The 24,791-nt window shown below is 37.5% G+C and overlaps 1 protein-coding gene across 1 annotated transcript in view; it reads right to left on the minus strand.

The window, feature by feature from the left end:
• cntn4 (contactin 4) overlaps positions 1–24,791 on the minus strand; it is a 141,781-nt gene that overhangs the window by 96,301 nt on the left and 20,689 nt on the right. Inside the window, exon 3 of the mRNA XM_016238920.1 lies at positions 643–772. Coding sequence (XP_016094406.1) covers positions 643–772 — 130 coding nt within the window. The remainder of the gene's footprint in view (positions 1–642; positions 773–24,791) is intronic.

Genomic DNA, 24,791 nt, shown 5'->3' on the forward strand with positions numbered 1-24,791 from the left:
AAAAAGATTCAACATGTTTAATGTAAGAACTAAAAATAAAAAGAATTTAACTGAAAGAGTCTGATTAAAAGTAATTCCCACTACATGAATCTGCAATCAGTTTCATTTATATCTTTCTTCACAATTTTCCTTTATATGCACCAATTTAATAATTATCTTTTTTACTAAAACATTTGTAACCTGTAAAAAAAATCCTATACAGGAATATTGAGCAAACCAATGGCATGAATTTGGGGCGGGACTATCTTGGGCTATCTTGGCCAACCAATGGCAGACGTGAGCAGCATTCAGGAAACCTGTCTAAAAACACTCACTATTTTTAAGAAAAAGGTTTAATGTACAGCTATGACGGGCAGAACATTGGTCCAATGAGATTTCATTGTGGGCGGGGCTACCCAGTGGAATGCTGCAGAAACAGAAAGGACAAAAACTCTCACCGGTACAATGAAGAATTTTACCGCTTATCACGTCGCACCTGCTTAGGACACGGTGTAAATCTACTGATGCCAATGTGCACTGGCACGAAAGAGCCTATGCATTTCTGGAATCGTAAAAAAGGGACTGAGGTACAATTTACCGAAGCAGTGATGCAGATGACCAAACAGCAGTTTTTTTGCGGTGGCAAGTTGGCAGTCAACTCACCTGTAAAAAGGAGGAGGGTCACCTTGTGCCTCACAACTGAAAACCACCTCCCTGCTCTTCTCCATGGAGTCTACTGGAAACACAATGCTGCCTGGCTGCTTTGTGAACACGGGGCTCTGCAGCGTTTTGCCTACAGACAGAGAGAGAGAAGGAGAGAAAGAGAAGGAGAGAAAGAGAGCGATCAGCACGCTCCACTTACAGACACCCAACCTGCTTGCAAAACAAGCTATTAGCTGGTGGCTCTGAGCAGGCCAGCACTGGTAAGGCATTAGAGAGTCAAACCACAAGCAGACAAAACATATCAATTAATTCAACTAACACCACGGCAACTGTAATGGAATAGCCGTTGATTGATATAGAACAAGGGTTTGAGGACACGCGTTCATCACTTTCTATCACCCCTGTGGTCTGTTTTTAACCTTCGCTATGGCAGCGCAGTTGTAACGGAAAACGCTTGGGCAATTAGACGTGCTGTAAACGCCTCTCAGTTCTGATTTGAGGCTCTTCGTGTGAAGTGCCACACTGAGATTGTGTAATGTGGTGTTTGGGTTTTGTTTCTTGTTCATTCTTCTTCTTCTTCCGTTTTTTGGCGCATTACATCCTGTCTGCATATCGCCACCTACTTTTGCTGTTATGCAGTCATGGTTTATTTATAATCAATTTCTTACTTGTTTTTGCTTTTCCTGTTCTTACACACGTATATTCACAACTATTCCTACTTAAATAATTATTCAATGCTCCATCCAATTCCTTCTCCCCAGGCTCCACCTGGCGCTGCGTGTTCTTCTTGTTCATTGTTTTCATGTCTTTTATTTTGTAGTTAGGCCTCAGTCATGTTCTGTCATGTGATTCCCTTGTCTGTGTGTTATGTTCTGATTGGTTGTTTTAGTCATGTGTCTTGTGCTTATTAGGTGCGTTCGACTTCATGCAGCACTGCGCAGATCGATCGCAATCTGACTTGAAGCAGTGCATGCCGGTTAGTCATTTTTGGCGATCAGGCAGATTCACCGCATATCAACTATCACGTGTGTTTCGGGTTTATTCTAACCTTTTCAATTTTTGCCTACAGACAGAGAGAGAGAAGGAGAGAAAGAGAAGGAGAGAAAGAGAGCGATCAGCACGCTCCACTTACAGACACCCAACCTGCTTGCAAAACAAGCTATTAGCTGGTGGCTCTGAGCAGGCCAGCAATGGTAAGGCATTAGAGAGTCAAACCACAAGCAGACAAAACATATCAATTAATTCAACTAACACCACGGCAACTGTAATGGAATAGCCGTTGATTGATATAGAACAAGGGTTTGAGGACATGCGTTCATCACTTTCTATCACCCCTGTGGTCTGTTTTTAACCTTCGCTATGGCAGCGCAGTTGTAACGGAAAACGCTTGGGCAATTAGACATGCGGTAAACGCCTCTCAGTTCTGATTTGAGGCTCTTCGTGTGAAGTGCCACACTGAGATTGTGTAATGTGGTGTTTGGGTTTTGTTTCTTGTTCATTCTTCTTCTTCTTCCGTTTTTTGGCGCATTACATCCTGTCTGCATATTGCCACCTACTTTTGCTGTTATGCAGTCATGGTTTATTTATAATCAATTTCTTACTTGTTTTTGCTTTTCCTGTTCTTACACACGTATATTCACAACTATTCCTACTTAAATAATTATTCAATGCTCCATCCAATTCCTTCTCCCCAGGCTCCACCTGGCGCTGCGTGTTCTTCTTGTTCATTGTTTTCATGTCTTTTATTTTGTAGTTAGGCCTCAGTCATGTTCTGTCATGTGATTCCCTTGTCTGTGTGTTATGTTCTGATTGGTTGTTTTAGTCATGTGTCTTGTGCTTATTAGGTGCGTTCGACTTCATGCAGCACTGCGCAGATCGATCGCAATCTGACTTGAAGCAGTGCATGCCGGTTAGTCATTTTTGGCGATCAGGCAGATTCACCGCATATCAACTATCACGTGTGTTTCGGGTTTATTCTAACCTTTTCAATTCCAATAATAGCCACAAATTTGTGTTTTTAGAACAGTAAAAGCTTGACAAGTGAAAGCTTTTTTACTGTAGTCGCAATGTTATATTGAGTCATGTTTATCATAAAACACTGATGAAAGCATACATTCCCCCACTTTATTAGTATTTAAATACTATATATTTACGTTGAACTTTATTCTTGAACAGATGGCGATGTATTAAGCAGTGTATAATCAGTATATATCTGTTGCTCATGAAAACGTTTCTGAAACGTCTGTATATTTGACAAATAATTGCATTTCATTCATTTAATCTGTGATAGAGTATGCAAACACCGCGCGAGCGTCACTAACGGGAGCAGAAAGTGTCCGGCTTGACGGCTCCGTTTTCAACTCTGCCCCCGACTGCAAGCGGCTACTCTCGTTGACTGCCGTCTGTAGCCGTGGTTCAAGTCGAACGCACCTGTTGGTTTATGGTCTTGTCATGTGGTGCTCAGTTCTGTTTGTCCATTGGTTGCTTTGTGTCATGTGACCCTTCTTGTTTGGTACAAATAGCCCTCATGTTCCCATTGTTCTTTGTCGTGTATTGATGTTGTAATCTGCTGTCGGTGAGTTAAGTCTGTTTATGACTCGTCACGTCTGTTCAAGTCAAGTCAAGTCTAGTCAAGTCTTCGTTTATTATTCGGATGTTTTGATCACTTGTAAATGAAACTGCATACGGGTTCTCACTACGCTCGCCTTCAGTGGACTGAATCATTACAGATTGCTCACGCAACCTACTCAATTAAAGCAGCATTTATTTTTTTCCCCTGTTTTTTTGAAGCATGTGACCAAACAGGATTAATTAGAAAATAAAACGACGCACCAAGATATTATTTTGGATCAATCTGTTAAATATATTCAGCGACCGCGAACAACTTGACTCTGTCTACAAACACGTCATTCTACTGACAACTGCTTCTCTAATCTCGGGAGTTCAACGCAGGATTCACAAAACACTTGCTGTTGAAAAATGTATCAGTATCCTGTTTATTTGGACCAGCTGCTCCACTTAATCACAACCTGTAAGTATGATACATAATAGATGTTTATATTTTCTATAGAGTGTTCAAAATACAGAACTATTGAAATAGGCATATCGTTTCTGACACGCGCTGTACACCGTAGACCAATCACAACAGACTAGGCCATCTGACCAATCAGAGCAGAGCAGGCTCACGGAAAGGAGAGTTTAGAGAGACTGAATCTTTGAACTGCTTTGAACGAATCGTTTGAGAATCGCTGGAAAATGAAGTGATATTAAATGCATATTTTGAAAAAACGAAAGCGTTTTTTCACCTTGCATGCATGTAATCCTATTGTAGGAAAATCCCAAAACAATATTAGTAATCGTAAAAATGGCATACTAGGGGCACTTTAAAAAAACGTCATTTTAATTAAATGAATAATTCTGGTAAAAGAGAATGCAAAATATACAGTATTAAAAACAATCTAGTGATCAGCTTTAATCACTTTCATGGAAGCAATGTAAATAGTGCCTGGTAAATTGCCTTGTGCATGTTTTTTTTCCCCCATGTCTCAAAAGTGACAAAACTAACAGAATATAATAAGAAAGCTGAAGACACATGGGTAAGGATAATAATGCTACAGTTACAGTTGCAGTGTCTTTTGTTACTGGACAAATTAAGCTTTTCTACCTTTACTATATTTGAAAAGTCCTCACAGTTACATAAAAGAGTCTGCACTGAAAAAAAGTATGATGCGAATGTCACTTGGTTTAATTTACACAAAACACACCTGAAGGCAAAACTATTTTCTATCATTTTACACCTACAGCATTAGCTGATTACATTTGTGCTTTATATGTTTTCACATGTTGTTGGTTAGTGTATGTTTGCTGGCTCTGTGCAAAGAAAACTCATTAAGTATTGCTTAACTGGTAGAAGACTGCTCCCTGGTAGAAGAGATATTGTATCTCAATGGGACCTTCCTGGTTAAACAAGTAAATACATAAATTGCACTTCACCTCACTGGATCTCTGACCAACTGATCTAGCAAACTGTGCAAAAGCGAAGGAAAAAACAGATGAAGTACAACTGAGACTAACTTAGTCTGAAGCAGCCATAAAAAGCTCTAAAGGTCAGCAGATGCGCTAACAAGCAGCAGGAGTGAGCATTTTCTCCCAAAACCAGAGAACATCTGCACATGTTTCAGCTTTAAAATAACAGGAAAAAAAAGCTTTTTTAGCAGCAGGGGGTGTCAGCACATCGTGGTCAGCACATCAAATAAATACAAGCAGCTTAAAAAATATTCAAAACATTATTTAAACAAGCAATAAATGGGGAAAAAGCAGCAGAAATCGTAACGTTTTTCTTTGGGTTCTTTTCTGCGAAATACCTTTAATTCCATTTACTGAAAAATGCTTTATGGTTTGAGAGCTTGTATTGCTTGCAGGAGACAAAGTGAGAGATACACTTTAAGCTTCTTTAAAGGAGCAAAATGTTGGATTTTCTTTTTCCTGAGGTCTTTTCTAAAACATTATTTCTTCTTAGGCAGCTTGGTTGCATAATGCTTTTGCCATAAGCCATGTAAATGTGCTTTGTACCTCAGATAATATTCAAAATGTGTCATCCCCCCACCCCCCCAATACAATACTTAATATATTACAAATATATTTCTACATTTCTTCTGGATATGCAAAAATGAAAAGGCAAATTTGTTTTGTGAAACACATCAGTTTCACAAAACCATGTTCCAAAATTTATAAACAAAAATAGGATATCAGCTCACTCCATATGAAAATCTGAAAAACAATTTGGATTGAAAATGAAATGAAATGAAATAAACAACAGTACAAATTAAAATCCAAACAACAGGCTGTCAGTTCCAACATTTCTATCAAATACCTTTCTAAACATAACAGATTACAGATAATTTTGTGCTATACATTGTCAATGAATATTGATTTATTTCCTATATTTTAATTTCACTCTTAAATTTTTACAATACATTCCAAAAATATTACTAATTGACTTTGATGTATTAAACCGTGATTTAAATCAAATAATTTATATAATTTAACAAACAATTTATAAGTTCAATTTTGCTAATTGAAATCAAGTGACCGCCTGCTTTCATAATTTGAGAATATATGTAACATATTAGGAAACCTGAAAATATGTAAAAACATTTTTCCAAGTGAAAAGCTTTGTAATGTAATCAAATATCAAAAAGGTAACCAGCTCTCATGTTCTGTTTCATCCCAAAATTGCTTGTCAGTCACTATTCACCATCCATTCTGCAAGAACTGATGTGTCTTTCAGGGGTAAGTGGATACTTACATCACCAGCAAAGAGCGAATTCGGTACTAAGTGCCTTATTTTGCAATCTTCATTTTCACTTTGTTGGATTGGGTGTGTATGTGTGAGCAAGCTTGAACAGTTGTTTACACATTAACACAGTAGAATTTCATCCACAGTGCATAAAACTAAAAGATAAAAAGAGCAAGGTGAGTGTGTGTAGATTGCTGCCACCTGTACGGCTGCTCTCTAGGTCCCGGGTGCTTTAATTGGGCTTGTTTTGCTTCCCATCACGCAGACAGATACTTCATCGTGGCTCTAACGATCTCCACTAATTCTGCCTGTGACATGACAATGACAGCTCCTTATTTCAGTGTCAGAGACACCGCGGTGCATTCCCTCTGTACCTGGTGATAAACACTGCTCCAGAAACACTGTTTGGGTTTACAAAACCTGTTTGGCAAAATATGAGCAGGTTTTTAGGATATAAAATTCAATCTGAAATCAAAATGTATTCTTTATTTTAATGTGCACAATTAAAGACATGTGTTGATCCAGGTTGAGCTCCACTTTTTCCGTCAGATATCAACTATATCAAATAAAAAAGAATAAAAAGCCACTAAAATAATAATATAAAAATGGAAATATAATAAAAACTAATAGAATTATTACAAATATATAATATGAATATACACTAACATTCAAAAGTTTGATAGGATTTTTGAAAGAAGTCTCTTATGCTCAACAAGGGAGCATTTATTTAATCAAAAATACAATAAAACAGTAATATAGTGAAATATTATTACAATTAAAAATAGCTGTCCTCTATTTTTAATATATTTTTTGAATGAAATTTATTACTGTGATGGCAAAGCTGAATATTCAGCAGTCATTACTCCAGTCTTCAGTGTCACATGATCCTTCAAACATCATCATAATATGCTAAATTGCTGCCCAAGAAACATTTCTTGTTACTACTGATGTTTTACTGCTAAAAATGTTTAGTTCAATGAATACAAAATAAATAAAAAGAACAGCATTTATTTGAAATGAAATGGTTTTGTAACACAAATTACTTTACTGTCACTTTAGCTCAATTTAGGTAAAAAAACAAACAAACAAACATTGTATTATATAAAAATTAGACACATACTATACATATTTTATTCAGTTTTTTTTCATGGTAAGGGTTCAGATAAAAGCTGACCTATCAAGCCACTCAAACCAACAGAGTTTTTAAGGCACCACACAAACACAGTGTTTACACTCGCTGGGTAAATCCAATAACTGGGACAAAAGAAAGTATTTATCAAAAAGAGATTTCTTCAGAGATTTCTTCAGCCAGTATGTACACAATTCCAGTGGGAGAGCTCTAAAAATATTCTGTATGTTTGACACTGGAGTGTTATATTGTCATATGTTACTGTTGATGTTGGATGCAGAGGGGCCAATCACCTGTACAAACACAAACGGAATATATCCAGAGGACATATGACACAAAGCATGAGACATATTTCACAAGCCTTGCATCATGTCTTGCTCCATGACAACGTACAGCAATGAATAACAACACCACTAGTACTGACAAGACTTTTCTATGAGAACTTCCTAGCCATATGAGGTTAACAAACGAAAGACTAAACAAAGTTAACGTTTTAATTAAAACCAAGATCTTTAAAGTCAAATTAAACGATGGCACCAGCACAATTACTCAAGAACAGGTGCGCGCATCCTTTGGGATGAAGAGTGGGTTCAAAACTGCAAGAGTGCACCTCCTGTTCTTCAACCAGCATGTGTTGCGATCAACCGCACATCAAAGTCAGTCAATTAACAACGCATGCTCATTAAAAGATCCCGACAGTGTCAAGAAAGACAAATGAAACACGACAGGGTTGAAACTTTAGTCTCACTCACATTTTTCCTCATTGAATTACATTAGTTCCTCAAAAACATCTCGGCTTTCTCTGACAAACATGCTATGAGCGTTAGGAGAAAGTCAGAGAGAGCGGGAGAAGGTAGGAACTTCCATTCGCAATTTCCATGAATAAAACATTTATCGATATATGCATATGCAGGAGAAAATGTTGAGCATGCGCAACCAACAACAATATGAAGCAGGTGCCAGAAAGGGAAACAAAAAAAACCCCAGAGAACGGTAGGAAAGAAAACAGGGCCAGCGGTGAATCGCTGACATCACCAATTAGCAAGGGCTTGCCTGTGCAGCCATCTAGGGATGCGTGCGTCTTCATGCAGCCACGAGAAGAATAATTGCGTCCCCAGAGATGGAGCAGGTGAGTCCACCTGGAGCGAAAGAAGGGCTTCTGTTACTCAGAAACCGTCTTGGCTTTCATCAACAAGAAGTCAGCTCCCCGCTAATACTGTCATCAATGAACTGCAAAGAAAGCTAATGAAAGCTTTAATGCAGTCACTTGCAGGAAGCCGAGCGGCCCGGTATTAAGACGTCATCCTGCGCAAGATTATTTTTCACAAAGTCAGGAGGTACTTGAAATATCACAGGCGCTGGAGTGTCTCACTAAAAATTGATTACTTGGGGGTTCTGGTCTCCTTCAAAGACCAGATGGAGAGACTGAGGCTGAGGCTGCAGAAATGCAGACGTGGACAAGGATCAGGACAACACTGTATCACGACCGCAGCTGTACTCCGCTAGATGCTCTTTTTGAGGAGTCCGCAGGGCTGTGTTAATAAGGACACTGCCGCTGTTGGCCTGGCAACGGGACACAGGATGCCATAGACCAGATGCATTTGACCACAGAAAGGTTATTTCATCTATTGAACAACCGAGGGTGCAAATAGCAGCGGAAAAAAGAGCAATAACATGACAAAAGGTTGAAAGTTTCTCTTATCTCATTTCCTCTCACCTGTTGTTTGGAGGTTTACAGTGATTTAAGATAAAATGGGGGAAATGGGAAACACAGGCAGAATCGCAGAATTGAGTCATAAAAATGGAATTTACTATATAATTCAGAATTTTTAAAGGAGACCTATTATGCCCCTTTTTACAATATATAATATAAGTCTTAGGTGTCCCCAGAATGTGTCTGTGAAGTTTCAGCTCAAAATACCACATAGATCATTTCTTATATCATTTTGGAAATGCCTTTTGAGTGGAAGCAGAAACACACTGTTTTCATGCATGTCTCTTTAAATGCAAATGAGCTGCTGCTCCCCACCCCCTTTTCCAGAATAGAGCTGTGCCTTTACAGGTCTCATCTCAGATACTGTGCTAAAATATCTGTTTGGTTTTGATTATCATTTCTATCATGCTAAAATCATGCGTTTTTAAACCATATTAGTTTAAACTTCTGATATACGGTTTTCTGAGGGCACACATCTGAAGCATGCGCACAGAAAGTGGCTGTCACACGGCATGTGAGTAAGCTAATAAACTACATTTTCTTTCTAGTCTTATTTCAAGTACACACAAATTTATGTTAAAAGCACACATGAGTTACAAAAACAGTCGGTTATGTCTGTGAAGGTAAACAGCTGGGAAAGAACTGACAAACATGCTATGAGCGTTAGGAGAAAGTCAGAGAGAGCGGGAGAAGGTAGGAACTTCCATTCGCAATTTCCATGAATAAAACATTTATCGATATATGCATATGCAGGAGAAAATGTTGAGCATGCGCAACCAACAACAATATGAAGCAGGTGCCAGAAAGGGAAACAAAAAAAACCCCAGAGAACGGTAGGAAAGAAAACAGGGCCAGCGGTGAATCGCTGACATCACCAATTAGCAAGGGCTTGCCTGTGCAGCCATCTAGGGATGCGTGCGTCTTCATGCAGCCACGAGAAGAATAATTGCGTCCCCAGAGATGGAGCAGGTGAGTCCACCTGGAGCGAAAGAAGGGCTTCTGTTACTCAGAAACCGTCTTGGCTTTCATCAACAAGAAGTCAGCTCCCCGCTAATACTGTCATCAATGAACTGCAATGAAAGCTAATGAAAGCTTTAATGCAGTCACTTGCAGGAAGCCGAGCGGCCCGGTATTAAGACGTCATCCTGCGCAAGATTATTTTTCACAAAGTCAGGAGGTACTTGAAATATCACAGGCGCTGGAGTGTCTCACTAAAAATTGATTACTTGGGGGTTCTGGTCTCCTTCAAAGACCAGATGGAGAGACTGAGGCTGAGGCTGCAGAAATGCAGACGTGGACAAGGATCAGGACAACACTGTATCACGACCGCAGCTGTACTCCGCTAGATGCTCTTTTTGAGGAGTCCGCAGGGCTGTGTTAATAAGGACACTGCCGCTGTTGGCCTGGCAACGGGACACAGGATGCCATAGACCAGATGCATTTGACCACAGAAAGGTTATTTCATCTATTGAACAACCGAGGGTGCAAATAGCAGCGGAAAAAAGAGCAATAACATGACAAAAGGTTGAAAGTTTCTCTTATCTCATTTCCTCTCACCTGTTGTTTGGAGGTTTACAGTGATTTAAGATAAAATGGGGGAAATGGGAAACACAGGCAGAATCGCAGAATTGAGTCATAAAAATGGAATTTACTATATAATTCAGAATTTTTAAAGGAGACCTATTATGCCCCTTTTTACAATATATAATATAAGTCTTAGGTGTCCCCAGAATGTGTCTGTGAAGTTTCAGCTCAAAATACCACATAGATCATTTCTTATATCATTTTGGAAATGCCTTTTGAGTGGAAGCAGAAACACACTGTTTTCATGCATGTCTCTTTAAATGCAAATGAGCTGCTGCTCCCCACCCCCTTTTCCAGAATAGGGCAGTGCCTTTACATCTCGTACCTCAGATACTCTGCCAAAAAACATCTGTCTGGTTTTTATTATCATGTCTATCATGCTGAAATCATGCGTTTTAAAGCCATTAGTTTAAACTTCTGATATACGGTTTTCTGAGGGCACACATCTGAAGCATGCGCACAGAAAGTGGCTGTCACACGGCATGTGAGTAAGCTAATAAACTACATTTTCTTTCTAGTCTTATTTCAAGTACACACAAATTTATGTTAAAAGCACACATGAGTTACAAAAACAGTCGGTTATGTCTGTGAAGGTAAACAGCTGGGAAAGAAATAAAATAATAATTAAATATATAAATAATAAAAATATACAGAGTTGTTCTTTTTCACTTTTTCTGGGTTGGTTGATGCACCGGGTTCCTGATTATAATACTTAAACATGGAAAAAGTCAGATTTTCATGTTATGTCACCTTTTAGATTTAAATTGATTAGACATGCCTTTTGATCATTAAAAAAATTTTTTTTTTGGAAAGCAGAAAAATTACAATGAAAAACAGAATTTGGGGAAAATAAAATGGAATTTAGGAATAAATAAAAGATTTAATAGGGTCTTAATAATGTAATTTTTAAAAAACTTTTAATAACTTCTTGTTAAATTGCACACGTTTCATGATTTTAATTAATTAGACATGCTTTTCGATGACTAAAATTTAAAGTAACTATTAAAATGGAATGCAGAAAAATTTAAAGACAAAATCAATGGAAAAAAAATAGAATTTGGGAAAACTAAAATCCATTTCATAGGACCAGAAAAAAGGTGCAACAGAAAATATCTAAATACACAAAAAATAAATATAATAATAATAATACATTTTATGTGTAGTGCGCCTTTCTTAAACTCAAAGCGCTATAATAAAATTTAAATGTCAGCAACATTATCTAAGGTCACTGAATTAGGCTAATTAAATTAAATTACACCAAAAGAACAAAAAGCTCCTCATTGTATCAATTGCAGGTTATCACTTTTTTACTGTGTAGTCATGACACTTCAGTGTGCATCTTATATTCAGTCGGCTACATACACCAATTAACACAGTCAATGTGCAGTGAAAAGGTGACTATAAATAGTTAAAGTGCATATTCCAGGTTAGAGACCCCAGTGAGTCGATGTATAGAAAAATAATGCAGGAACTAGATTTTCTTTAAACTATACTTTAAAATATGCTATTAAGGCTTCTGGAGTCGTTTTTGTGAAAGAAATTTACTTCCGCATCTGAAAACCCGCAAAACCGGAAGTGACGTAATGAGAGGGAGCGTGGCCCATAGGTAAACAATGGATCGCAATAACAGTTCGGACGCTGAGGAAATTTTAAATGTTTATTTACAGGACGTAGTATGTCATCCAGTTACTTTTCGTCCATTGTTTTTTGAATACTATGAATTTGGACATACTACTCTTTTGGCATACTGTAATCGATTTCGGATGCAGCGAGTCACTTGTCGCCACCTACTGGTCTATCAGTGTAACTTGCAGAGAGAATCATCCATCTCACTTTTGTTCCTAAAGTTTAGTTAGAAACTTAAAATTATTTAAAACTATTGCCAAATATTCTTTTGTTTGTTTGTTTGTTTTTCAGCACATTTATTTATTAGTGTCCAATTGGCATTTGAGTTTTGAGGGCAGCTTGCAATATAAAAAAATAAAGCAATAATGAGAGTAATAACATTGCAAACTCTGATAGGAATATCTGATTGTCATTTCTACCCTGTTCAACTCTGTTCTGTTCTGTGACATAATTTACTGGGACATTGTCAGCATGCAGACTGCAATGCTGGATCAATGCAGAGCAAGAGGACCTGCGATTGGTTCGGGGCTCTTGACATGCTCCAATCATTGATCAAGCCCCTGAAAATTCATGAGCAAAAATTCCAACGTGTATTGAAGGCTTTCATAAATCTGCTCCTGAGAGTATTAGTTCCGCTGTGTGGCTAAATCATGGGCTGTCAATAATTCAGCTGAAATAATTCACTTCTCAAGTGCTTCTGACAGCCAAAATAAATAACAAACTATGCATGATAATGAGCCAAATCAGTAGCGGCAGCTACTAAGACTAGTTTGTGTTTGTTTAATGAGGTATTAATTAATCTTAACACTGCACTACTCTTTGTAATGATCAGATTAAAGGTTTCTAAGTCTCAGCTATAGCTGCTTTTATTAATGACAAGAGATGTATTGGAGCAAGAAGACCAATATCCAGAGTCTCACGAGCAAGACCAATTATTTTTGATGATGCGAATGGACATTAAATAATGCAAAAACTACAAAACACTAACAAAACTGTGCCAAAATGGCATGCTACCATGTTTGTACCATGTTCTTGGACACAAAATACACAATGCCATGGTATTCTTGGAGTGACACTGTGGTATCAGATGGTAACAGGGTTATTATAGTTAAGTGAAAAAAAAAAAATGTATGTGACAAAAATAAGTGTTAAAAATTAAAATAAAATTTCAGCTAGTTAATAAGGCAATATTTCAATTAGTTTAACTTAAGGTAGCAAAATAACTAAACCTAAGTTAAAAATAAACAGAAAATATATAGGCATATAAAAAAATAATAAAAATGACCAAAACACAAAACAAAATTACTAAAATTCAAATGAAACTCGCAAGCGATCTTTATGTGGTAAAATCGCTGCCTCGAGTGGCTTACTGCATTCATAAACTGAAAGTAAATGCAGTATGACACATTCATTATAGTATTTATATTTTTTTAGTAATTGCAATCATCACAATAACGAATGCTGCAATTAATGTAATCATTAGCCTTAACTGTTCAGCTTCAACTTCCCACGCAGATGCAATAGGTAATCTGTTTTAAAATGGCCTTGATTGAGCTGCATGTAGAGCTAAAACGATAATTTTTTTTATACTAAACTATTCATTTACTGAAGTCTGACATTCTCTATTCACATGTCCATCACGCCGCCACTAAATGACAAGTGTCAGACATCTCAAGAATGTCAAACTTTAAGAGTGTTTGTATAGCGCAGAATGCAACACTTTTATATTCAATTCATTGCAGTGTCTGTCACCATGACAACATACAGTACCTTTACCTTCACAATTGTAACAAAGTCTGCGTGTGACGTGACCTCATATGCTGCATCTCAAAATCGATCAATTGAGCACCAAGTCAAAAACTCCAGTTAACTTTTCTCGCTCTCTCTCGTCTCGTCTGAGTGTGGATTTGAAGATTCAAGTCTTATTCATAAGGATAAAAGGAACTATGATGGTAAAAAAGGGATGTCTCAAGGTGAGAACATCAAACTGAGAGCGCTTGTCTCTCGTATTGAAGACAAATGGCTACTTACTGTAGTTACTTCAACTTTACAACTTAAGACTCGCAGGAAAATGCAATCCGTTTTATTGAAAACACGCATTGCTAGAGATTTCAGTGTGTCTTTTAAAGGAAAGCCATTAGAGCTTACGAGCTTTCAACTTTTAAAATCCCATTCCAAATACACAAACCGCAATCTCTGTGACCAGGTGACCATGCGAATGTACAGATCTCACCACAAGCCACAACGTGAATAGAGAATAAATTACAACGAGCAGACAAGGCAAAACCTTCTTTAGAAAATCCAAAATCTATTGCATTAATTTCCGCACACCGTAAGCCCTGAGCAGAGCAGCTTTTCCACGCTCAGCTCTTATAGATATGGGCAGATAAGTCTGTTTAGAAACCAGACTTGAAGCCAATTGTGTGCTTGTTCTCTCTTGGGTTTGTAAAAAGCTAAACTTCGAGATACGGTCCGCTCTTTTTATATCTGTAAATCCAACCGTGGCAGACGACACACAGCGTGCCCTGGTGAACTTTTCGAGAAAACGTATTCCTCCATGCTCGATGAGGCCTCCAACACATCCGATCATGCATTTGTGGGAAGGGAGCGACAGAAAGCTATATAAATTGGTTCAAGGTCAGGGAACGATGGAAATGCTGCCCATATTGTTCATGCTCTGCGTGAGCCATTAGAGTGAATGGGGTTCTGTGAGATGGGACTAGTCCGGCGCCAAAGGGGAATATCCATCTTTGGGTTGATAAATGATAATGGAAAGAAAAAGATATAGATATGAGTACTTCAGCCACATGTGGATATGATCTATATTAAATATTGAGATGTGGAAAGAATGGAAATAATCATGGCGGATGTTTTATGCTGCTTTGAATAAATGCATATTGCTTTTCCAGGGAAGGTGACCATTCAGATTTCAGTCTGACTTTTTACTCTTCAGTAATCCTAAATGTAAAAGTCGCATTTTATAACACAGAAAGAGATATTTAATAAACTGCTCTTGTCAACACAACAGTGGAAGGTGACCTGTGGCTTTCAAGCTCCAACTAAATTGAAAATGTACAATACACCTGAAGTCATAGTATAGATTTGTGTGAGGGAACTATTAAAATATCTATATATCAATATTAGAAACTTAAAAATTTGAACTTCAACAAATGAAATGAAGTTTAAGTTGAAGCAGTAAAATTACTACAACTGAATATGGAATTTGAAAAATTAATAAAAATGACAAAAGAAAATAACAAAATTACTAAAGCTTAAATTAAAATGAAAACTGAAAATAAATGAATTCATAATATGAATAAATAATACTAAAATTAAAAAAATGAAAAGGAATCAAGATAATACATTTTACTACATGATATTTCACTATATTTGGCTTAAAGAAATTAAAGTGAAGCCAATATTTTGGACTTTTAAGATTACTATTTGTACTAAACTATTTTTGTATTAAAGTATTGAGAATATAATGAGAATCACCATTGGAAATTATAAGAATTACACAAAATTAATAACAAATAAAAATGTTTGGACATTATGGTGATGGGAATTTTATTGGAAAATGTAATTGCCTTGAAAATAATGCCACAAATAATGCTAAAATGTGCAAAATTGACTTTTTTTTTACTCTTTTCTGCAAAAATGTTAGACCTGTTCTTACTGTAAGCAAACTTTTTCCAGTCCTGTCCGTTCTTTTCTTCACAAAGTTATCTTGGTCTACTTCTCTAGTTGTGGTGAAGTACACAGCTCTCCTTTCAATGTGTGTTTCTAAGACTGGCAAACCAGAAAGAACAAACATCATATCTTCCAACTGGATGACAAAGTGCTCTTTTTGACCTCTTTTTCATCTACAACCCCTTTCCTCTCCTCTGTCGGAATATCGTTTCGAAGTTCCGGGTCTCTGCCTGTGAGCAACACTTGCCCGAGGCAAAGTCTATTGGCCTTCCCATGAGACACAGAAACTTGTCTGGAGAAAGTGGCCCTCTGATCTGCATGAAAGCAGCATCTCCCAGCCAGAGGCTCAAAGAAACAGCAACAAATACATAAAGCAAATCAGCAAGCAAAACCACACAGATCCCACATCCCAATCTCTCACAACAGACAGCTGTGTAAACCTGCCCTCAAAATATGACAAAGATGCACAATAAGAAATCACAGGAAATATAAAGACATGAGCTGGGATTGTTGGAGGAGTGACAAGCATATTTTCACTACAGAGGAGCTTGGCACAGGAATCTGTTTGATGACTTCAATTTGTTTCAGGGGTGACAAGGGATTTGCATGGGGCCAAATGTTGGGACTTATTTGCATAGAATTCTCATGCCACAGTGACACCTTTGATTTTGTTCACCCTGACATTATCCCTCTCTCACTCTTTCTCTGTCTAGTCATCTGGTGGGTGGACAGTCCATATGCTTATCATATGCACAGCACACTCCCAAAGTACAAAATTATTCTTGGATGAAGCAAATAATGAAAAATAACATGAAACTGAGTTATTTAGTTAAAAAAGGAAACACTGCAAGTTCAAGACAAATAAAAAAAATAATAAAAACAGTACACTGAAGCTATTTAAGGAATAATACACACACACACACACACACACACACATACACACACACACAGAGACATTCAAAAGTTTGGGATCAGTATGATTTTTAGTGTTTTGTTTGGTTTTTTAAATAAGCCTCTTAAGCTCATCAAGGCTGCATTTATTTGATAAAAAATACAGAAAAACAGGTAATATTGTAAAATATAATTTCAATTTAAAATAACAGTTTTCTATTTTAATAGCCTACTTTATTAATTGATTTTCATCAGCCATTACTTCAGTCTTCAGTGTCACATGATCCTTCAGAAACCATTCTAAATGGTTCTAAAATAATATGAAATTATTATCAATGTTATTATCAGTTGTGATGCTTAATATTTTTTTGGAACCTATTATAGTTTTGTTTTCAGCATTCTTTGATGAATAAAAAGTTTAAAAGAACAGCATTTATTCAAAATATATTCTATATATTCTATACAATATAATTGTTCATCAATTTAACACATCCTTGTTGAATAAAATTATTAATCTCTTTAAAAAAATAAATAAATAAAAAAGCAAACAAACATGTAACCCAGACACAATGAATTAGTTAATCAAATCATTTTCAACAAATTAATTTATACTGTATATACTGCCTGAATTAATTCAGTAAACTGACTTACCAATTCCACATACTAGACACTAGAATAGAGTATGTTTGTAAAATGTTTGTCTTGATACCCCACAAGAAAAAGCATCTTGAAAAAAAACCCAACTTTTTTTTTTTAATTAGTAGCATTGCTACCATTATATACTACTAAATCACAACTCCCCTACACTAGTAGTAACTAAAGCAATCAATTACATGAAAGCAAACCAGACTTCTAACCAACCAATGGGTTTGGTTTCAGGCCCACTTGAAAAAGCTACAGCCCCTCAAATTACTCTCACATCAAATAGACACAGGATTTATTCTTTCTCACGTAACTCTCAGTGTCTATCTTTGGAGATCAATAAAGCTTATACCATGTGGACTCAAGCCACTAATCTGGGCACAGGCAATCAGACCCCTGATGCATAAAAACCTGAAGTGTCACTAGAACAAATTACTGATATCAGTACAGTGGTTACTCATAGTTTCATCATTCCATGTGAACTCAATTGATCAAAACATGCAAAACAACTTAAATTCAAAAGTTCTTTGAATTAACAATTCTTCCATTCAAAAGAACAACATTTTAAAAATATATTTTTGTAATGTTATAAATGTTCTTAATGTCATTTTTGATCAATTTGATGCATGTTTGTTGAATAAATGTATACATTTCTTTAAAAAAAAAATCTTACTGACCACAAAACAAAACATTACATGATACAAATGAACTTTATGCATGCAGGTCACACTGTTGCCTGTCCCGCCCGGTGTCTGATATGGGCCACATTTAAAAGGTCATGTCCACAACCTCACAAAAAACATCAGATTTGAGCAGAAAATAAGAATTCTGGTCTGTACTATGCAATATAATAAGAGTACCTTTGTCTATGATACTAATGAAGACAATGGATGAGCTACAAATCCTCACCACACACGAAAACCAAACATGTATTCCACCTGGTATACACGCACACACATACACGCATACACATACACATCCACACGCACGCAAACCAATTAAGATTCATATTACCAATTCATATTCACAAGCACAGAGGCGTGTGGAATATGTGGTGTGAAATGTGATAACATACGATACACAGCTCAATGACTACACTATTTCTTGCTAGCAGAAAGACAAACACTCGGGATATATGCACGCTCTACATCCGCACACGAACAGCTTTGAAGAAAAAGATCACACAATGTGATTGCATAGTTTTTCAATATAGAGAGTCGTGGAGGCGAGTCATTTGGTGTTCTATTAGCATTTGTATGCGCCGTGCCAGCGGTAGGTCGGGCAGACAGTGCTTCTTAGAACATAACACCTCACGGAAAGCAAAAATTGTTTTGTGAAAATGCTGTTTACAGAATCCCCACTGGGCCTCGCCTTTACAAGCCATGAATAACTTGGTCACCAAATGATGGGTTTCTGGGTCCCGCTGTCTGCCTTTTCACCTGTGAGTGGTCTATATAAACCAGACATACAAAATAAAAGCACAGGAACAAAGATTGTGTCTGAGCCGATTGCTGTATCGGAATAATCTAAATCCAAATTAATCAGAAAAGAAGATGCACTTAAATTATTTTACAAACGCAAATGTCTACTGACAGCCCATCAAAGACAGAAAACTGTAGGAAAGGACTTATGATAGCCCCACAGTTAATTAACAGTATGCTATATTTTAAATTCACATGTGTGAATGACATTTGAGAGATGCAGAGGTTAAGTTTTCAGTGAAAACAACTTTAATTTCAACCTTCTCAAAGTTTCAGAAGAATGAATCTTTTATAGCACACTTATTTAGCACTTAATGGCACCAGTTCCTTTCTATTTTTAGTATAAAAAGAGACACTGCCCACAAAAAAATTAAAAATACAGCAATGCCATAGAATAACCATTTTTGGTGTGATGAACATTTTAAACTACATTAAAAACTACCTTTTTCCACTAAAGAACCTTTTGTGGAAAAGAAAGTTTTAATGGATGTTAAAGGTTCTTCATGGAACCACAGATGCCAATAAAGAACCTTCATTTTTTAATAGTGAACTTTGGTGGGGAAAGTCATACATGTCTGGAATGAATAAAAATGTTAGTTCAAAGTACTATTATTTATTTACATTTTTTTTCAGAACTGAAATATCAAATGGCTCAGATGTTTTTTGGAATTAGGAATTGCATCCTTTTTGTTTGCAAAAATCTTGCTTCCTATTATCAGCTGATGGCAAAGAGCACTTCACTGTCTGGAAGAAATTTGTAATCAAAGACGAAAAAGTTGGGCAAATTAAACAGCTCAGCTGGTAAGGGAAAATGTCAAGTGGTTTGTTTTTAAGTTTGTTTGGCGCAAGTATTGAACTTCCACAAGCATGCTTCATATAAACCACTGACAGCAAGAAACAAACATCTCAGGCCTTTTAAGTTCAACTCACCTGCTCAAATGTAAAACCAAATCACGATTTAGCTACATTCACCTTCGCCTTCTCCAATTTCCTTTCATTGCATCATTTTCTGTTTTGATTTACCTCAGTGGAATGCTACAATGTCACTTTGTGTCTTTTCAGATGGTGTCTCAGATGGATAAATCAAATGGCACAGAATAGGGGAATTAAGGTTGTGTGGGGTGATAGTTAAAATGTGTCAAACTCTGATGGTTTTGCTACTGTTATATATATACATGTGTGTGTATGTGTGTGTGTGTGTGTATTTATATACAGTATATACAGTTTTCCGTGCGCATACTGTATCTGTGGGAAGTGATGAATAAAATGTAAGAGTGGCGAAAAGAAAAGTAATTTGGGAATACAGAGTGGGATGCAATTCATTTTATGTTAGTTTTACTACTTGGAGTATTTAGATCTTAAATGAAGTGTTGCATCATGTGAACATGTTTCTGCCAAACTTCTCATTTATGAATCAGATTTTTTCCCCCAATGAGATAAAGTGGTTAATTCACTTGATTATCAAAAAAAGGCTTTACCACGTGGTTGTTTAATACGCAGCTTCTTTTTCATTGGATTTCCAGAAAAAATAAATAGACATACCAATACACTGATATAAAATGACCATTATATGGAGAAATTGACAGTTCACCCAAAAATGAAAATTCTGTAATTATTTACCTGTATTACTTTTTTTTCCTCTGCAGAAAAAATAAGATATATTTTAAATAATGTTCTGCACAACATTGGACCCAAAAGAAAGTCATACAGGTTTGGAAAGACATGAGGTTGAGTAAATAATGATTCATTAATCATTTTTGGGCCATATCTTCTGCCAGAAAGGGAAATCATGTTGCTTGAAGTGTTCCTTGAATCATGACAGCGTGTTGAAGAAACGCAAATCTAAAATAATGAGCCTGGCCCTGAGTCAATGAGAACAAGAGAAACAGACAGGGAATTAGAATGCAGCGTGTGTTTGGTTGAAGTGTGTGTGTGTGATGCTAAGGTAATCACATGCTAACTGGGTGGGTGATCAGGGTGGAGTGACGTGTGTGTGTGTGTGTGTGTGTGTGTGTGTGTGTGTGTAGCAGACAGCTCGCCCCTGTCACAACGCACTGCTGTTAGAGAACAAAGGAAGATGCCTAGCAGGGGATGGAGATCATTGCGGTCCCCTCTCAGCATTCTGAGCAGTCGCCCTGCCAAGCCTCGTCTTTTCAGGGGCAAACCTTCCTAGTCTCTGCTGTTCGGCAGGTTGCACGACCTTTCCTGTCAGTTCGGCATTAAAAGGGAATACAACACTACAACAACCAGTGCCACCCACCACTAACTGAAAATACAAGGCAAGAACAAAGATCCCTCAGTGCAAGAAAGTCAAGTACCACCAAACACAGTGTCTTTTCTGATCCAAGCATGTGTTGGGAGATAATGTAACTGAACAGATGAAAGGAATAGTTCACCCAAAACTGAAGATTCTGTCACTATTTACTCAACCTCATGTCATTCACATTCATTGTAATTGCATGGAAAAGAGCGGCCAGTGTGGAAGAAAAGAAGTCTCACATGAGGTGAGGGACTTCCTTTGAAAGGGAACTTCAGTCTTCAAATACACATTTTGACAACATTAAAAGTGAAGTTCAGATAACTTTCATGGAATTTATTCTGCTCATTTCAGCAGCTGAAAAGATGCAACAGCATTTTCCATGCTGTCATGTGTTAGTATACACTACAGATTTAAAATACACACCTACTCACTTAGAATAATATGTGAATCAGATAATAACTATTTTCAATTTGAGCTTCTTCAAAATCACCACTCCTTGAGGACATTCTCTCAACCAATTTAATGAGGATCCTCAGATGCTTGGGCACTTGCTGGCTTCTTTTCCTCAAAAAAAAAGAAAGAAAAAAGAAATAATAAAATAAAATAAAACTACATTAAATTAAATTAAATTAAAACACATTTACAAAAAGTCTCCCACATCTGTATCACCAAAACTAAAGGTAAAGAAAATGCTCAATCAAATCAAATGCTCAATGCTCAAAAATAATGAAAATGTGGCATCTGTGGATTTCTCTTTCATTCCTTAAATGGAAACGTCTCAGGTTACGTATGTAACCCTGGTTCCTCGAGGGAACGAGACACTGCATCGAGAACGCTAGGGGAACGCCTTCAGCGACCCACGCTCTGAATCACATGTGAAATCAGTCCAATAGCTGAGCGGGACGTCACGGCAGATGACGTCATGACCGGGAAGCTATAAAAGCACGTGCGGCGGAGCCAGCGTCAGCTTCTAGGAATGAAGCAAGCGCCGGCAGGGACGCCGGAAGTATGGCACCGAGAAGCAGCATCTCGTTCCCTCGAGGAACCAGGGTTACATACGTAACCTGAGACGTTCCTCTTCAGGAACTCGAGCTGCGTCGAGAACGCTAGGGGAACGAGAATGCCCACGTCGCCAGACTTCCAAATCTCTGCCTAGTGTCCTTATTAATGCTGCTCATTATAATATAAGGCATAATATTGTTTGCTTGTGTAACTGATGTTTGTGCAACTGGCGAGCTCTTTGACGCCCTCCGTATCAATCTCCTCGGAGAAAGACTGGCGGAGTGTCGCATCTTCCGAACCCCGAGAGCGGGCGCCGGATCTGGTGATTAGCAGATCCATACGTGAAACCCACGAGCACAGCCGCCGCTCCGCCTCGGCGAAAGCGGGGCCGGCACCGCGAGGAACGCTAGTGAAGGCTCCCTCCTCAAAGAGAGCCCTCTGAGAGCGAAGCAAGGCAGTAACAACTATGCTTCGCTCCCAAGCAAACCACGCACAGGCTGTGTGTGTCCCCACTCGTGATATAACATTATCTTTGGGCAGGGAGGAACACACAACCTACAACGTGGCTTGCTCTCGCCCTTGAAATGCTTTGTCCTTGCATGAGCTTAGACATAGCTGGAGCTTATAGACTTTTGACAGACAACAATAAATATGACTGACACACACAGAGCGCTTCGCTGAATGACAGAAAGCTGACGCTGGCTCCGCCACACGTGCTTTTATAGCTTCCCGGTCATGACGTCATCTGCCGTGGCGTCCCTCTCAGCTATTGGACTGATTTCACATGTGATTCAGAGCGTGGGTCACTGAAGGCGTTCCCCTAGCGTTCTCGACGCAGCTCGAGTTCCTGAAGAGGAACTACAGTAGATAATTAGCAGGACATCATCTCACTAGTTGATTAAATACTTAAAAGAAGGTAAAAAGTGCTAATTTCACACAGACTCCGAATCAGATTATTGATGTAAAAGTGCCCTCAGGTAAAAAAGAAAGTATTAATAGAGATAATAGCCACCTTAATTGTTCCTTTAATGAAATATGAAATAAATTCAAGATACGAGTTTGAATACATGCGTATCGCCATTTCCTCTCTTTGTACATTAATTAACAACAAAGACTTTATAGATAGATGAGGGGGGTGAGTTTTAGTTCCCTACAGCCCTAATTTTCTCTTTTAAGACACTGTGAGTGGGAAGGATCATTGGCTTCAATGGCGTTGCATGGTATGAACTTTATAGGTTTGTAACTAGTTTGTGATGACTAAAAAATCATTGGGGAACAATTTCCCTAGTATTTCCTTCAAATCATCCACCTCACAAAACACAAGGGTTAATCTCGTTAAAGTAAGCAATGAAAACATTTGTCAGTGATATGAGAATGAGATGAAAATACACTTCATTGTGATGAATTAAAATCTTACAAGATACTGTTGATGATGGTGGTTATATTATATATATATAAAATATATACAAAATATAAACATTACAACATTACAACAGAAAACGACGCAAATGCACAGATTAACTTGAACCAAATTACACACCAATTAATTTAAATTAAATACACGTTTGAGTCATTTTAAATTACATTTTCATTAAAATACAAAAACTGACGAAAAAAAGCATTGTAAAGCACACGAAACCCTATCAATCAATCAAATCGATTTATCAAATCAGCCTTAATGTAACACTGATAAGACAAGAGCTCAATATCACACTTCTTTAGCTCTGTTTTTCTCAAAGTAACACTCAGTAATTGGCTTTCTGTAACAAGTCGTTTTCAATTGCGCAGCACAGAGCACCTCTGGGTCAGTAGCGTCCCCCAGAATTTAATTTCATACTGCTACAAATTATATCAGTCTGACAAAGAATAAAGATTTGGATTTCTCCCTCTTCTTGATTAAATCTCACATTCTTAGCTATCAGTACATTCAAATTAATATTTTTCATCTTAGTATCCTATCTTGCAAGCCGATCATCTAATTTATATTCAAAACTATCAAGCAAACAGCCGACAGCCCTTCCTCTCGGATCTGTCCACTGGATCCTGTTATTTACTTTAACAATTGCTCTCCTGTTAACTGAACTACACAGTCCTTTTCTTTGCAACTTGGACTTTTCTTTCACCTTTTTAATGACAAGGCCTATTATTCGCTAATATAAATTGCATCCGAGTTGGTTGCAATCTCCGTGACGTCTTTTCAGACAGTCCCCTGGCCTATATACAGGTGCATCTCAATAAATTAGAATGTCATGGAAAAGTTCATTTATTTGAGTAATTCAACTCAAATTGTGAAACTCGTGTATTAAATAAATTCAATGCACACAGACTGAAGTAGTTTAAGTCTTTGGTTCTTTAATTGTGATGATTTTGGCTCACATTTAACAAAAACCCACCAATTCACTATCTCAACAAATTAGAATACTTCATAAGACCAATAAAAAAACATTTTTGGCCTTCTGGAAAGTATATTCATTTACTGTACATGTACTCAATACTTGGTAGGGGCTCCTTTTGCTTTAATTACTGCCTCAATTCGGCGTGGCATGGAGGTGATCAGTTTGTGGCACTGCTGAGGTGGTATGAAAGCCCAGGTATCTTTGACAGTGGCCTTCAGCTCATCTGCATTAGATTCTCTATGGGGTTCAGGTCTGGTGAGTTTGCTGGCCAGTAAAGCACACCAACATCACGGTCATTTAACCAACTTTCGGTGCTTTTGGCAGTGTGGGCAGGTGCCAAATCCTGCTGGAAAATGAAAGCAGCATCTTCAAAAAGCTGGTCAGCAGAAGGAAACATGAAGTGCTCCAAAATGCCTTGGTAAACGGGTGCAGTGA

The sequence above is a fragment of the Sinocyclocheilus grahami genome, unplaced genomic scaffold (assembly GCF_001515645.1).
Source record: "Sinocyclocheilus grahami isolate Dianchi unplaced genomic scaffold, SAMN03320097.WGS_v1.1 scaffold551.1, whole genome shotgun sequence".
Lineage (NCBI taxonomy): Eukaryota > Metazoa > Chordata > Actinopteri > Cypriniformes > Cyprinidae > Sinocyclocheilus > Sinocyclocheilus grahami.